Below are 14,724 nucleotides of genomic sequence, written 5' to 3'. Positions count from 1 at the left end.
AAACTTAAGAAAATAGAAAAGTTTTTTTCCAGTGGTGCTTTAGGTTTCTAAATCTAGGAACACTTCACTCTACAAAAGATAAATAAGTTGGAGGTGACCCAAACGGCAAAGGAACACATTTATTTTGGTCTAGACCTATTCTTTATTTGTGTGGGAAACTTTACTCACATTGATCAGAAGTCATAGGCGATACTTTGTATGAAGTACTACCTAATTAGCAACTTATTGGCAACTGTTATCCAACTCAAAAACTCTTAAAAAAAAGTTTGTCTTGGAAGGATAAGCGGCAGCACTTAAGGTCTTTCAGATTCAAAGACTGGTCTTTTATTCATCACACACCTATTTCCAACTCTGACCTAAAGGGGCATAAAGATTATCCAGCAAATAATGGTAAGAGAAAGGGCAAACTGACTAGTGAGCAGCTTCGAGTCGAGCAATAGCATCCACGAAATATAAAAAGGGGAATAGAAGACCGGAGGGGCTTGATAGCCAAGTTTTAAAAAAATAACAGCGTTACCTTGGCCCTGGTCTGAGCTCGACTGCAGACCAAAGCCTCTGGTAACCCCTTTGGTGTCCCGACCCGGGAGAGGGCTTTCAGGGAGCGACTCTAGAGCATTCTTTCACAGCGAGCAAAAAGGTTGGGAGTCATGGAAAATGGAAAACACGATCACCCTGTTCAAAGCTCGCAAACCGCTCCTCCAAGCTTACAGCCTCAGACATTCAAGCTTAGAAGATGGCCGGAGTGAGGCGGGGAGGTCCCCTCATTGGAGGAAGGCCGGCTATTTTCCTCTTCGGCTGGCAGTAAAAATGCTTGGGAAGGCTGGGGCCCATGCGCGCAAGCGCTCTGCTAGCGAGGAACAAACCCCCGCCCAGTTCCCCCAACCCAACCACACTCTCTCCTGACTGTCCCCGCCCACTGCACCATTTGTCCTTGCCCAGCCTCTAAGAACCACTGGAGTTTCGAGTAGCCGAGCGCCACCACGAGACCGGAAGCAAAGCGGAGCGACGGGCTCTTGACACAGAGCATACTGGGTTTTGTAGTCTCGCCTGGCTTTCCTCCTCCACCGAGCTTCGGTCTCCCAGCGGCCCCTGCGAACGGGCGCGGCAGACAGGCTGACGGGCTGGCGGGCGGCGGGGGGGAATCGGGTAACTCGCGATCGAGCGAGGGAGCGCGGAAGCCCGGACGGGGGTCGGTTCTCCGCAAGATGGCGGACCGACGACGGCAGCGCGCCTCGCAGGACACAGAGGATGAAGAGTCCGGAGCCTCGGGCTCAGACAGTGCCGGTTCCCGGGGCGGGGGCGGCGGAGGCGGGGGGCCCGGCGGAGGCTCCTCGTCCTCGCTGCGCGGCGGCAGGTCCGGAGGCCTCAACTCGCGGCGGGCGGAGGGAGGCGGTCTCCGAAGTCCCGAAGAGTCGGAGTGTGTGAGTGAGCGGGGCCCAGGCCGTTCCGGGCAGAGCGCGGAGCGGCGGGCGGGGGGAAGGAGGAGAAGAAAGGGGGCGGGGCCTGCGGGGAGGGGGAGGGGACGGGACTGGATGAGATGGGGATGGTCTGTAGGGTTGACCCCTGAAGGAATGAAGCAGAGGAGTCGTGCGCGAAGTAGTTTTCCTTTCACCCGAGGGTCGAGAGGATTAGATCGAGTGTTTTCTCTGCCACTCCCTAAGTTTGAAAAAAGGGGGTAGGAAGTGTGCCCATATTTGTCTTGCCCCATTCCTTCCTCTCTCCCCTCCACCGGTTCTCCCAATCTCAGGTGCGTCTAGAAGATGACTTCAGGTTTATTTTTCGCCCTTCTTCTTAGCTCTTTGGACCTCTGGCCCCATCCTTCTGTTTTAAAACAGTTAATACTAGTAGCTAACGTTCCTGAAGGGCAGCTGAGTGTTGAAATGGACAGAGAGCCAGGCCTGGAGTCAGGAATACCCGAGTTCAAATCCCTCTTAAGACACTTCCTAGCTGTGACTGTAGACAAATCACTTTACCCTTTTTGCTTCAGTTTCCTCATGTGTTGGAGAAAGAAATGAAAATTTCTTCAGGATCTTGTGACTCCAAATAGAGTCATAAAAAGTCAGATAGGAGTAAATAACTACTTCTGGAGAAGGAAATGGCAAACCACTCCAGTATCCTTGCCAAGAAAACCCCAAATGAGGTCATGAAGAGTCAGACAGGATTCTTCCTAAAGCTTTTGTGCTTTACAAATATCTCATTTTGTCATCTGGGAAATGTCCATAGATGGGTGGGGGGAAATGTAGAAGTGAATTTCATGTAGAATTATAGCCAAGAGTCAAACTCTGTCTTCTTTTATCTAGGAAAGTGAAGACTGCATAGAAGGCGATGGTGAGTAAGGAGCTACTTTGGCCTCAGTGGGCAAGCGATTGATACAAATCTCAACCTCACACACAAACTTGCTCTTTAATTGCTTACTCTAACAATCTGTTTTTCCTGAGACTGCTATCTTGGATGTAGTTATTTTCTAATTTTAAACTTCTTACATCCTCTATTTTGTATAGGTCTGAACTTAACTATAATGGCAGTGCATTTTCTATTCTTTTATAACTCTAAATTTAGCAGTGATGGCAAAGAGGGTTTGTTCTCACTGAGCCTACAACTACATTGGGTCACCCTGTGGACAGATTGTGTGCTTATAGTTACTTTGTCTAGCTGGTTTGTTTGACTTCTGATTTCTTTCTTCTTTTCAGCTGTTCTCTCAGATTATGAAAGTGCAGAGGATTCAGAAGTGAGTACAACATTTTTCTGTAGTACATGAACAAACAATTTGGAGTATGCATACAATTCTTACTACAAATCTTGCAAGTCAATCAATTATCCGTTGTATACAGAGCTGCTGTCACAATGATGTGGTTGCCTTTCTGTTCCACTTCTCCTTTTGTGCTTCAGAAAAACTGTTTAGCATCAGAAATTGACTTGATCTTACAAAGGGATTTATTTTATATGAATAGAATTTTTTGTAATTAGAAAAAAAAGTGGTAAAAATAAAATAACAAAAGCATCTTAGATATTATGCCTAGAGCCCTTGTACCATCAGGTTTTTTTTATCAGTTTTCAGTTTTGCCTTATAGTGGTTAAGTAGTTCATTTTAACTGCTGTAAAGCTAGAGTTGTCTTGTGAGTGATGTCAATTCCAACTTAGGCCAGCATGAGACAATACACTTTAGGCAGCATGAGCATTATTTTCTCTCTTTTTGAGAGTAACTTTGAGAGTTACTTTGAGGGTTTAGCAGTGGCATGATCTGAGTGATATTGATTGTCAGAGTGTTCCTTCAGTGCTGTAGGAGTCTGTCATGGACATGTGTGATTAGGAATTTCAGGGTAAAGTATCCATTGGAATGGCATAAGCATACCTGCCCCTTCTGTGTATAATGTTTAAAATAACAACAGATGTTGCTGTTATAATTTTTAAAGAATTTATATTTTGTTTCTTCTCCAATTACATGTAAAAACAACTTTTAACAAATTTTTGAGTTCCAAATTCTCCTTTCTTCTGCTATGTTTTTAAGAGTTGTGGGACAACTTGACTTCTATTTGCATTTCATCATCTAAAATAGGTATCTTCCCCACTTCACAGAGATAGGAAATTGAGATTCAGGAAGATAAGTGATTTAACAAGTGTCAAGGTGAAATTTGAATTCAGGTCTTTAATGATTCCAGGTCCAGTGCTTTTCCCACAACTACACAATGCCTCTTGATAATCATGACCTTACAGATGCAACTTTCCTAGTTTTTTGGCTGGGATTCTTGTGTGTACCTTGAGTGTAAGCCTTTGCAATGAAGGAATTTATTGTAAATGAAAAAACCTTAGCTGATTCTTAGCGTTGAAGGTGTTAGTGTTGAAAAGATAAAACCATGGAACTCCAGGGCAGCACTTTGGCTTGTTAGGTTTCAATTTTGGGGTATAATTTGGATTTTCCCCAGCACTGTACTATTTGTATCCTTCCTTTGAATGCTGAAAAAAAAATTAGTTTCTGAATCCTTTATACATTCAGCTACAGAGTGGAGACAGAGTATAAACAAGGTCACCTCGTTAATCATTCAATTACTACTTCAGGATGTTTCTTCCAGTCAAAGAAAAGTTCTAGGCTCCCTGTTTGAGGGGCAGTGAAGAAAGGTCACATGTACACCAAACAGAATTTTTAGAGCTGAGGCTGAGAATCGGTAGGGAATGTAGTACCAGGCAGAGAAATGGATGCTGGTCATTTATTGAAGGAATGAAGAGCTGGTTTCTTGTTGGCTAAATGTAGGAAGAAAGACTCCATAAAGCTATGAGATTTTTTTAGAAGGACTTGTTAGATTTATTATGCTATTAAATAGAAAATATTTACTGATTTCCTGGATATTTTTAGCATTTGTTCTTTTCAATTAAAATGTTCTTGACATGGTTAGAGCACCTGAAGTTCATCTGTCCTCAAGTGTCCATTTAGCACTTCCTAGCTCTGTGACCTTGGACAAGTCACTTAATCCCTATTGCCTCAGCAAAAAAAAAAAAAAAAAAAATTATTCTTGACTATTTCAAAAGGGAGAATTCATGCTTTGTGTCTGAGGTTTGCATAAAACAGTATGTGAATACTAGTTAATTGATGTAGAGCAGAAATTCTTAAAATTTCTTGTGTTGTAGCTCCCTTTGGCAGTCTTTGTGAAGTATCTGAACCCCTTCTCAGAATGTTTTTAAGTACATAAAATATAGATTACAAAGGAAACCAATTCTTGTGGATTTTTTTGGGAAGTGAGACAATCAGGGTTAAGTGACTTGCCTAGAGTCATAAATCTAGTAAGTATTAAGTGTCTGAGGCCAGATTTGAACTCAGATCCTCTCGACTTCAGAGCTGGTGCTCCTTCCATTTTTCCATCTAGCTGTCCCTGAAATGCAATTATTAAAATATTTTTAAAAACAAGTTAAAGATACCTGATCTGAGAGCAGTTCACATGGAACCTCATACACTAGCTATTTCCCTCCTTGGCAAATCACTTAAACCCAATTGTGTCTCTTTCCCCCCCAAAAAAAATTTTTTAAAAAGAACACCTTATCTAGCGAGATAATTAATCACCTGATGATTCTTTGTTAACTGTCTAGTATGTGTCAACTACTAGAATTAATTCCAAAAAATCTAAAACCTAGAATTTCATTTTCATAAAACTTTTGCTTTACTTTTGCAAGAAGATAGGGAAAGTATTTTAGCTTTTAATTTCAACTGATTATACTAATGATTCTTATCAAAAGGATAGGTTTCCCACGGGAAAGATTCGTCCTGATTTTTCTTTAAGAAGTAACAAGGACAATATCTTTTTAGGGAGAGGAAGAATACAGTGAAGAGGAAAGTTCCAAGGTGGAGCTGAAATCAGAAGCTAATGATGCTGCTAATTCTTTGGCAAAAGAAGATAAAGGAGAAGAAAAGCCTGATCCAAAAGGAACTGTGACTGGCGAGAGACAAAGTGGAGATGGACAAGTAGGTACCCATCAGAGGACATTTCGTCTTAGGGCAAGATGAATTATTCTTAGCTTGGAGAAATAAAAAGCTCTTTTGCTTTTCTTTCAGGAAAGCACAGAACCTGTAGAAAACAAGGTGGGTAAAAAGGTCCCAAAACATTTGGATGATGATGAAGATCGGAAGAACCCTGCCTACATCCCCAGGAAAGGGCTCTTCTTTGAACATGACCTTCGAGGCCAAACTCAAGAAGAAGAAGTCAGGTAACACTTAGGAAGGGGCTTCTCAAAAAGGATTTGCATAGAAATAGTTGTTTCTCTATTTTAGGAGAAATGCATAAGATGACTTGAAATGCTATACAGATTACATTTTAAAAAATATTGTCACAGCTGAGCTACCAGACTATATTCCAAACAGCTATTTGTTCAACAAAGATGTCTTAAGTGTCTGAGGAAGTTGCAAAATTTAGATAAGATGTGGCCTTTCCCTTTGTGGAATCTATAGTCTAGTAAAGGGGTTTGGCATTAGTATTGTCCAGACCTCTGGGAGGCCTACTTGCTTTGACTGGGAAGCTGAACCAGGCTGAATCAGGCAATGTTTATTTTGTACTATAAATGTCTCTCTCTTCTCAGGGAAGACATCATGCTTCTTCAAAGTGTTTTTCAGCTTGATAGGTCCTACAAGCCAGAAAGACTTTTTTCCATTTTTGTCTAGACCCAAAGGACGTCAGCGGAAGCTGTGGAAGGATGAGGGTCGCTGGGAGCATGACAAGTTCAGAGAGGATGAACAAGCACCCAAGTCTCGGCAGGAGCTCATTGCCCTGTATGGTTATGATATTCGATCAGCTCACAACCCTGATGATATCAAACCCCGGAGAATCCGTAAACCTAGGTGAGGAATGGCTTGAAGTAAGGATTATTGAAAATTTTCAGGTAGAGGACTTACTTTTCTTTACTGCCACCATTCATGCAGTCAGAAATTGTAGCACCATTGAAGAAGATGATATGGTCCTATAACCACTAGAACTTGTAGTCCTTTTCATCACTAGATTATAATGGAGTTTTTTTGCTTCTATACTTAAGGTTTGGAAGCTCTCCACAGAGAGAACCTAACTGGGCCAATGACCGACCAAACAAGCCTCCCCGTCACCAGGGCTCTGGGGGATCCTCTTTGCCCCCAAGAACATTCATTAATCGTAATGCTGCTGGTACAGGCAGAATGCCTACATCTAGGAACTTCTCTCGAGCAGGGGGCTACAAAGAAGGAAGGACCGGGTTTAGGTCTACAGAAAATGGAGGGCCACATAGTATTCGTTCTAATGACTCTGTCAAGCATGAAAATGGTTATCGTTCTCGGCGCCTGGAGTACATCGAAGATGGGGATCTGTCCCCTGAAATAGAGTCTTCCCATGTGCTTGGCAGCCCCGAAAAAGAGGAAGCAGCTTCAGAGCCTCCTCCTCCTATCCCTGAAACTGTACCACCACCCCCAGATAGACCAGTTGAAAAGAAGTCCTACTCTCGTGCAAGAAGATCCAGAAACAAAGCTGGAGATGCAAGCAAGTTGGCAGAGGAAGTGCCACCTCCTGTGGAGGGGCCGGCCCCTGCACCTCCACCTCCTGCAACTACCCCCCCAACACCTCCAAAGACTGGAAATTGGGAAGCCCCAGTGGATTCCAGCACAGGAGAACTTGAGCAAGATATGACCCAACTGAATCTGACAGAACAAAATTGGAGCCCAGGGCAGCCTCAATTCCTACAACCAAGGGAGCTTCGAGGTAAGTAAGCCAAGGGTGGATGACTAGCTTATTTTCTTTGCCTTCAGAAGGTTAGATGATGGGATGTGGAAATCTTGGAAATGAGTTGTCTGGGTTAATATGACTGATTAAAGTCTCTGAGACAATCATTTTTAGCCTGGTGCTCTTAAGTACCATAGTATTTTTGTATATTTTTAAAAAGTATTGATTGTTTAACACTATTCACTTCTAGTATTCAGAGCTCTATAATTGGATATTGTGGACAAAGAGGAAGGATCTCTATTCCCTTTTGAGCTAATGATTAAAGAGGCTGGTTCTCTAAGGCAGAAACACCTCTCAAGTTTTAAGTTGGTGTCTTAATTTCCTGTGGAAGAATATCCTTTCTTTTCCTGACAACCTTCATGTTTAGAAACAAGTCCTTCCCCATTGCTAAAGTGTGCCCCCAAGTGGTCATTTCAGTCCTTCCTCAGCCACTAGATGGCTGAATATGAGTGAGTTCCTACATTCCTGAAAGTGTTTTTCATGACCGTTTAGAGTCTTAAGAATCCTTTGTTTATTTTTCATATGAAAAGCTCCCACTCAAACAAGATGTGGAACTCTTGGTTGGGACTAGAAAATTGGCAAAAGAGTGAAGTGTATCTTTCTTCAGATATTTTTCTCTTGCCAATCAAGAGCAAGATGGACCTTTTACTTACATGATTTTTCCCAGATAGGAATGACTACAGAACAGAACTCTTACGGCCTCTAGATCTAGGATGTGATCAGAATATGTGGTTTAACAAAATATGCCTTCCCTTTTTAATTGTTACCCCAGATTGATAGTCTTGATAATTTGTCTGTTGTAATGAGCTAAGTATTTACAATGAATGAATATTGTAGAATGAAATATTCATAAGAAAAGTTTCTTTCTTACTGAACTTTTTCTTTTTATCTATTTTTTTCATTTAAAAATATTTTATTTTAGATCTCCATTCTCTCCTTTCATTTTATTTCTCTGCCCTCTTCACCTCACACTGAAAAAGAAAAAAACAAACATTAAAATATATATAGTCAAACAAAACATTTCATGATTGGCTATGACACTGAATTAATTTTCCAAGAGATCCTCATTGTATGTCATAAATAAGAGAAGGTAGTAAATTTGCTAATAGAAAGCAGAAATGGTTTTTGAAGAGATTTTCTCTAGTAGCAGTTCAAAGGGAAAAAGCTATTGCCAGAACTGGAGTCTACAAACTCCCTCCCTTCTACCAGGAATCATCCTGAATTGCTGTGTTTGTGCTTATCTTATACTCTCCAATGAATGGGTTTTTTGTGTGTGTTTCAGGTATTCCCAACCACATGCACCTGGGAGCAGGCCCTCCACCTCAGTTTAACCGTATGGAAGAAATGGTAAAGAATAGTGATGAGACATTGGAGAAGGGATAAGTTTAGCTTGCAGTTTGGCATACTCTTTTTAACCCAAGCATTAATAGGACCAACGAAGTAATCCTGGAATTAATTTTTCCCTTGCAAGGCTCTCACTCTACTGTCTTAGAGGGTTGTCCAGGAAAGACCATTGTTTCAATTTATAGACTTTGTTGCCCGTCGGACAGTTTTTACTGGGCTAAGGGAGAGGGTGAGTAAAAGGTAGGACCCTGAGAGCCAACCTTCACCTAGTCTTTGATATTTCTCTTTCAGAGCGTTCAGGGTAGTCGAGCCAAACGATATTCATCCCAGCGTCAGAGACCTGTCCCTGAACCACCGGCCCCACCTGTACACATTAGTATCATGGAAGGGCACTACTATGACCCATGTGAGTTTGAAGAATACCCTTTAGAATTAGGCTTTCTTATCAGAGTTCTGTTTCTACATTGAAAGGAGATTCTCAGACAACTTTTTCCCTTTAACACAGGGATGGGGAACGTCCAGTCATCCTAATCATTTGGTCTGGCCCAGCCAAGACAACAACAGTTTCCCCATTGCTTGAGTTTGTTAAGTTGATTATTTTATATGGCCCCTAAATGATGATATCCAAATATTCAAATGGCCCTTGGCAGAAAAAAGGGTTCCCCATTCCTAACATATGAATGTGGACAATAGGAAGTTGCCTGTTCCATTTTCCCAATAGAACCCTGAGAAAATCTTTACAGGAGTCTTTATTTTTTGGAGGGCAAAGGAATGCCCATGTGGCATCAGGAATAAGAATCCCTATTAGTGAATTCCCCTGTGATATCTTGCAGTGCAGTTCCAGGGACCAATCTACACCCACAGTGACAGCCCTACCCCGATGCCTCCTCAAGGCATGATTGTACAACCAGAAATGCACCTCCCCCACCCTGGTAAGTTTATGCCTCTAATTTCCCTTTCAGCAGGTAGGAGTGTAGAGTACATGAGACATCCTGGGGGGCTCCTTTGTGTGACCTGAACCTTTCCCACTTGTTAAGAGGGACCAAAATCTAATGAGCTTCTTAAAACAGTCCTGAATAGCTTAGGAAATAACTATTTCTGACCGCTCTTTGGGGCTAGGAGATTTAGAAACTATCATAGAAATAACATTCTCTTCTCCTATTTCAGTCTTTGTTTCATTCTCTTTGACCAGGTTTACATCCCCATCAGACGCCAACACCTCTGCCTAACCCCGGTCTGTACCCCCCACCAGTGTCCATGTCCCCAGGACAGCCACCACCCCAGCAGCTGCTTGCCCCTACCTACTTCTCCGCTCCAGGTGTCATGAACTTCGGCAGTCCCAGCTATCCCTATGCCCCAGGGGCACTGCCCCCTCCCCCACCTCCTCACCTATACCCTAACACCCAGGTAAGGTAACTAGCATACTGTAACATTGTCCTCAAATTACCTATGGTGATGTGGAGATGCAACTTCTTTGATAAATCTCAGGATTTGTAAAGGACTAAGATGTTCTGTAATAGTCCAGCCTCCTCATTGTACTCCCTGTTAGTCCTTATCTAGTTCCTTTATTATTTTTTCATGTATGCTTTTTGGTTAGTGACAGGAGTCACTTAGGGACAAAATTCCCTTCACACAATAAATAGGCATTTAGTAAATGATTGCTATTAAACTACATGGCATTTCCTCATCTCTATTCATTCAAGATATTTATCAAATACCTGTGTGCCAAGATGTCTCGCAGCAAGTGTTGTCATGGATATGAAGATAAGTAAAAATCAGTTTCAGCATAGTCCAGTAGGGAAGATAAGATATACCTGAAGCTATTGAATAGGACAGGGTGGTGATAAAATGCTATAGGGACAAGGAACAAGATTTTTTGAAATTTCAGAAGAAGGAATGACCACTTGATATGATATATGCTCTAGCATCAGACCACACTGACTGCCACTGAGAAGGCTAATAAGCTGAAGAGCCTCCAAAAGAGTGTGATTAAATTATTAAGAGTCCAAGAGCATGCCCTTTGAGCACTAATTGAAGGATCTGGAGACATAAGCTGGAGGGGAAAAGAGTCATGATATCTTTCTTGAAGTTTTAAAGAGATAATTTAAGAAAGAAACACTTGCTTTGGCCTCCAAAGGCAGAAGAGCAGGAGTAATAGGTAAAAATTTCAGAGGTAGATTAGTTTTAGTATAAGAAAAAACTTCCAAATAGAAGTTATTTATAGGTAGAATGGGCTGGTGTGGGTTCTCTTTTGGTGGAGTTCTTGTTTAGATACTAGATGGCTTAAAGTTTTACAACGATGAGATTCCTGGCCAGGAACTTTAGGAACCTTAGTTGAAGCAGGCGGTAATCACATAATGTCAGTGGAGTAGGAGAACAACCCAAATAGAGGGAGCAGCCCAAGGAGACAAAAATTAAATCATTTTGAAGGTATTGCTTAGAAACCTCCATAATTACTAAATACTATTTATTTGGATTCTATTGTATGTCAGCTTTTACCTCCATTCTGCCTTAAATTAACCCATTTTCCTTTTATCTCCTTGCCATGTTGGTTGGACTTTAGGCTCAGTCTCAGGTGTATGGAGGAGTAACCTATTATAACCCAGTCCAGCAACAGGTGCAGCCGAAACCGTCTCCACCTAGGCGGACATCCCAGCCAGTCACCATCAAGCCCCCACCACCTGAGGTATAGCAACTTCTAGGGTTAGCTTAGTGTTCCAGCCTATCACTGGGTTCCTCCTCTCCCCTGATGGTACTTTGTTTGTCCTTGGGTGGGAATCTAGGAAAAGTGTGCTGGGTATGTTTTGAAAGATACCAAATTCTTAACTTTTTATTTCAGGTTGTAAGCAGGGGTTCCAGTTAATTTGAATTTCTAAATACTTTAAATCTAACACCACATAAAAAGTAAGTACAAATGTGACCTGATAAAATAACTGTCATGCTGTTGTTGCTTTAAAAAACAAAAACTTTATACTTGATAGTTGTTGAGGTTTTTTTTTTTTTTAATGAAAATGAGGCTTTTAAAGCATGCCTAATAATTTTTTTGCAGCCAGAGTTTCATGGGATAACTGGCAAATATGTAGGGAAAAATCAAAAGGGATCTTGCATCCAGCAATACTTTTCCTATTAAATTGGCTTTAATTTTGTTAGTTAGGGCACCCATGGGTTTGAGTTGAAGAAAAGACCTGGTGAAGTGGGGGAAATGATGTGGGAAGTGGGATTAATGTACAGAAAGGAAAGCAGGAGAAAAGTTAACCTGTCCATATCCAGAAAGAGGAGAATCTGAGCCTGGTATCCTGCCCCAGAGTGAGTCCTAGAATTTTAGTGCTGGGATTTTCATCAGTCTAGAATATGCTCTTTTAATGATTTGTCTGGCTCTCTAAAAACATCCTGTGGCTAACCCAGGAAGGTGTATTAATGTGGTGGTGGTTCTTCCTTTTTCCCTATTTCCAGAACAGCAGAAGTGAGAAGATGAAAGCTACATCAGGCCACCTGCTGCTGGGAGTGCTCTGATGCTATTATGGCCCCCATCAGCAAGCAGACTTGTTAAACACCCAGAATGAAAAGCTGCCTTACCTCTTCTTGGGAATAGGCTTTGATGGGAAAATAAGGATATCTTTTTCCTCTAGAGGAGTAGCTGTCTGTACTCAGGGCAGGGAAGGCCCTAGTCAGCCAGCCAGCTCGTGTACCCTTGTCTCTAGACCTAGAAGCTCATGTCTCTGCTGCTGATCTTCCCCTCCTTTCATCCTGCCCTGGGATAGAAATGTCCTTCCCTCCCATGGTGGGAACCTTCTTGATCTTTCCTTGTTTAAGATGTTGAATGAAAAAAACCTTTGCTTGCTGTTTAATATTCTTCCTTTTTCCTTAAAAAAAAAAAATGAACTCATTTTACTCAATTTACCAATTCCTTTGGTTCCCTTTAGATTCCCCACCACATCCCTCCCAGATGAACATGAATGTACCAGCCAGCTCTTTTCCCCAGCCACAGTCCTCATAGGAGCTGGCCTTTCTTTGGTTTTGTTGTTTTCTCTTCTTGTTCTTGTTGTATGTTATTTTTTAATTCTAATTCTTCCCCAACCCCATGAAAACATAATTCTCAGCAGAGTATAGCATTGAGAAAGGCCCAGAGTCAAAAGAAGTGCCCTACCTTCCATTTTCAGCTTTTAGGGATTTGGATCCCACTATCTGCTGTGATGGGTTTTAGATTAGATAGGTGCAAATTCTCTACTTTGGAGAGAGGCAATAGATCAGGTGCTCTTAGGAGTGGGGAGGATAGAATAATGGCATCCTCCCCTTCTCCTCCCATAACCATCCTTAGGGCTATTTCTTCATAGTGCCTAGGGCAAGTCAATGCAATGCTGTGGGAAGAACTGGAGGGTCTTGAGCCTCTTTCCTTCCACTCCCATTTGCTGCAGTCCAATGCCTCCCTCCAGACAACTGCTTCTGAGGGTTACATTCTCAAGTAGCTCATCCACTTGGCCCTGAAACTTATGTGCAATGCTTCCAGCACGTTTTACTTAATTCCTTTCCACACTTTGATAGCCTCCCTTTTAATTAAAAAAAAAAAAAGGCATAGCAGCCAGGCTTAAGGCCAAAAGGTAACCAGGTGCTTCTTGGGCTCAGGGCAACTTAATCCATCTGTCTCTCCAGAAGAGTTCATCACTGTACTTGCCAGGGGCCACTTGGCTGCTACCCCCAATGTACTGCAAAACCCAAGCATAATGGCCATTTCACTTCAGCATAGTCACTGTTTTTCTAGTCACTTCAGCTGGATTGGTCACTGCAGGTCATCTTGGCCATGGGCTCAATCAAAAAGTGCATGTAGGAGGGTGAGGGGGGATGGGAATCAGCCATTTCCTTCCTACTTGACTCAGTTAAGAAAAACCCTCTGTTAGAAGCTAAATGGTGGCTGTATCTTTCATAGGCTGTCTTCTTGCTGCCTTGAGCCCAAGGGCCACATGACCAGTCTCCCAGACCTTATAACACTGTGATGGTTATGTCTGTTGAACCATGTGTTTTTCTCTGGGGTTTTCTTTTTTCTTTTTTTGTTGTTCTGAGGAGTGTTTATTATTTGTGATTTACATTGTGACTTCCTGATGATAAATTTTAGATGGGAAATCTGACTACCTTGATTGTTTTACCTTAATTTAACTGGGGATGCAAAGGGATTCGTAGAATCATTAAGTTGACAGGGACTTCTGTTTGATCACTCATTTAGATACAGATGAATTGTAAACAGGGATTCCAGTTATTTTGAATTTCTTAATACTTTAAATCTGACACCACATAAAAAAAGTACAAGTGCAATTCAGAGATCTAGTGACTTGTCCAAAGTCTAATGTGTCAAGAGTTGGGGATTTAAACCCAGGGCCTCTAATTCCAGAACTATCACTCCACTGCACGGTCCCGCCTCATTGGACTGGGTTCTTAAAGCAACATCTGGATACTCTAAACATTGCAATTTTTGAATGTGGGGAGGGAGGGAAATCAACTTTCTTCACAAGCCTCAGGGAAATCAAGATAGACAAAGGTGAGGAAATCTGATCACATTATGTCAGAGCTCAGTATCTCTGACCAGACAGTGAACTCCTGGGTGCCAAAGTTGTGGAGAGCTGTGATAGGGAGACTGAGATTCCAAGATGCTCCCCACAACTAAAGGATAGAGAATAGAAATCAGTTTTGGAGTTCTAGAGTACCTTGTGAAATGTCCTGAGTGCTGCTTTGAGGGGTTGATCACCAGGTGGCAGTACAATGCCTTGACTTCTGTTAGGGTAACCTCACCCTCAGAGGTAAGGGAGTAAGGTTTGGTGGGGTGTTTTTTTTCCCCATCCACTTAGCTATTCATGTAAATTAGAGGGGAAACGGGTAACCCTATTATCTGGTACAGCTCACTATCCTCTGTAGAAAAATTGATATTTATGTTTGTATAGTAGGATACTTCCAAGTAGGCATTTTAGAGTTTGATGTGGAACTGGCATCACCTGGACCCAGCTGTGTGGGCTACATCTCCAAATTGAAATGTCTCTATTTCTCCTTGCAAAGTGAAATGATCTGAGCCCCCTCAGTTCTGCCCCCTGTTGAGTAACCACAAGCAACACTCTTTGAAGTCCATCTTTTTTCTTTTTTACTGGCTGGCTGTGGGTTGGACCATGTG

At 42.1% G+C, this 14,724-nt stretch overlaps 1 protein-coding gene across 1 annotated transcript; it reads left to right on the top strand.

Moving 5' to 3' along the window:
• Window positions 1–143: 143 nt before the first annotated feature.
• CASC3 (CASC3 exon junction complex subunit) lies at window positions 144–13,693 on the top strand. The gene is made up of 14 exons (XM_051994570.1): window positions 144–1,421; window positions 2,301–2,328; window positions 2,691–2,728; window positions 5,297–5,452; window positions 5,543–5,694; window positions 6,146–6,322; window positions 6,514–7,205; window positions 8,509–8,573; window positions 8,862–8,976; window positions 9,404–9,502; window positions 9,763–9,977; window positions 11,134–11,256; window positions 11,410–11,474; window positions 12,024–13,693. The coding sequence occupies exons 1-13, from the start codon at window positions 1,206–1,208 to the stop codon at window positions 11,431–11,433; spliced, it is 2,100 nt and encodes a 699-aa protein (XP_051850530.1). The 5' UTR covers window positions 144–1,205; the 3' UTR covers window positions 11,434–11,474; window positions 12,024–13,693.
• Window positions 13,694–14,724: the final 1,031 nt, after the last annotated feature.

Source organism: Antechinus flavipes, chromosome 4, assembly GCF_016432865.1.
Source record: "Antechinus flavipes isolate AdamAnt ecotype Samford, QLD, Australia chromosome 4, AdamAnt_v2, whole genome shotgun sequence".
NCBI lineage: Eukaryota > Metazoa > Chordata > Mammalia > Dasyuromorphia > Dasyuridae > Antechinus > Antechinus flavipes.
This window is presented reverse-complemented; position numbering and strand designations above follow the sequence as displayed.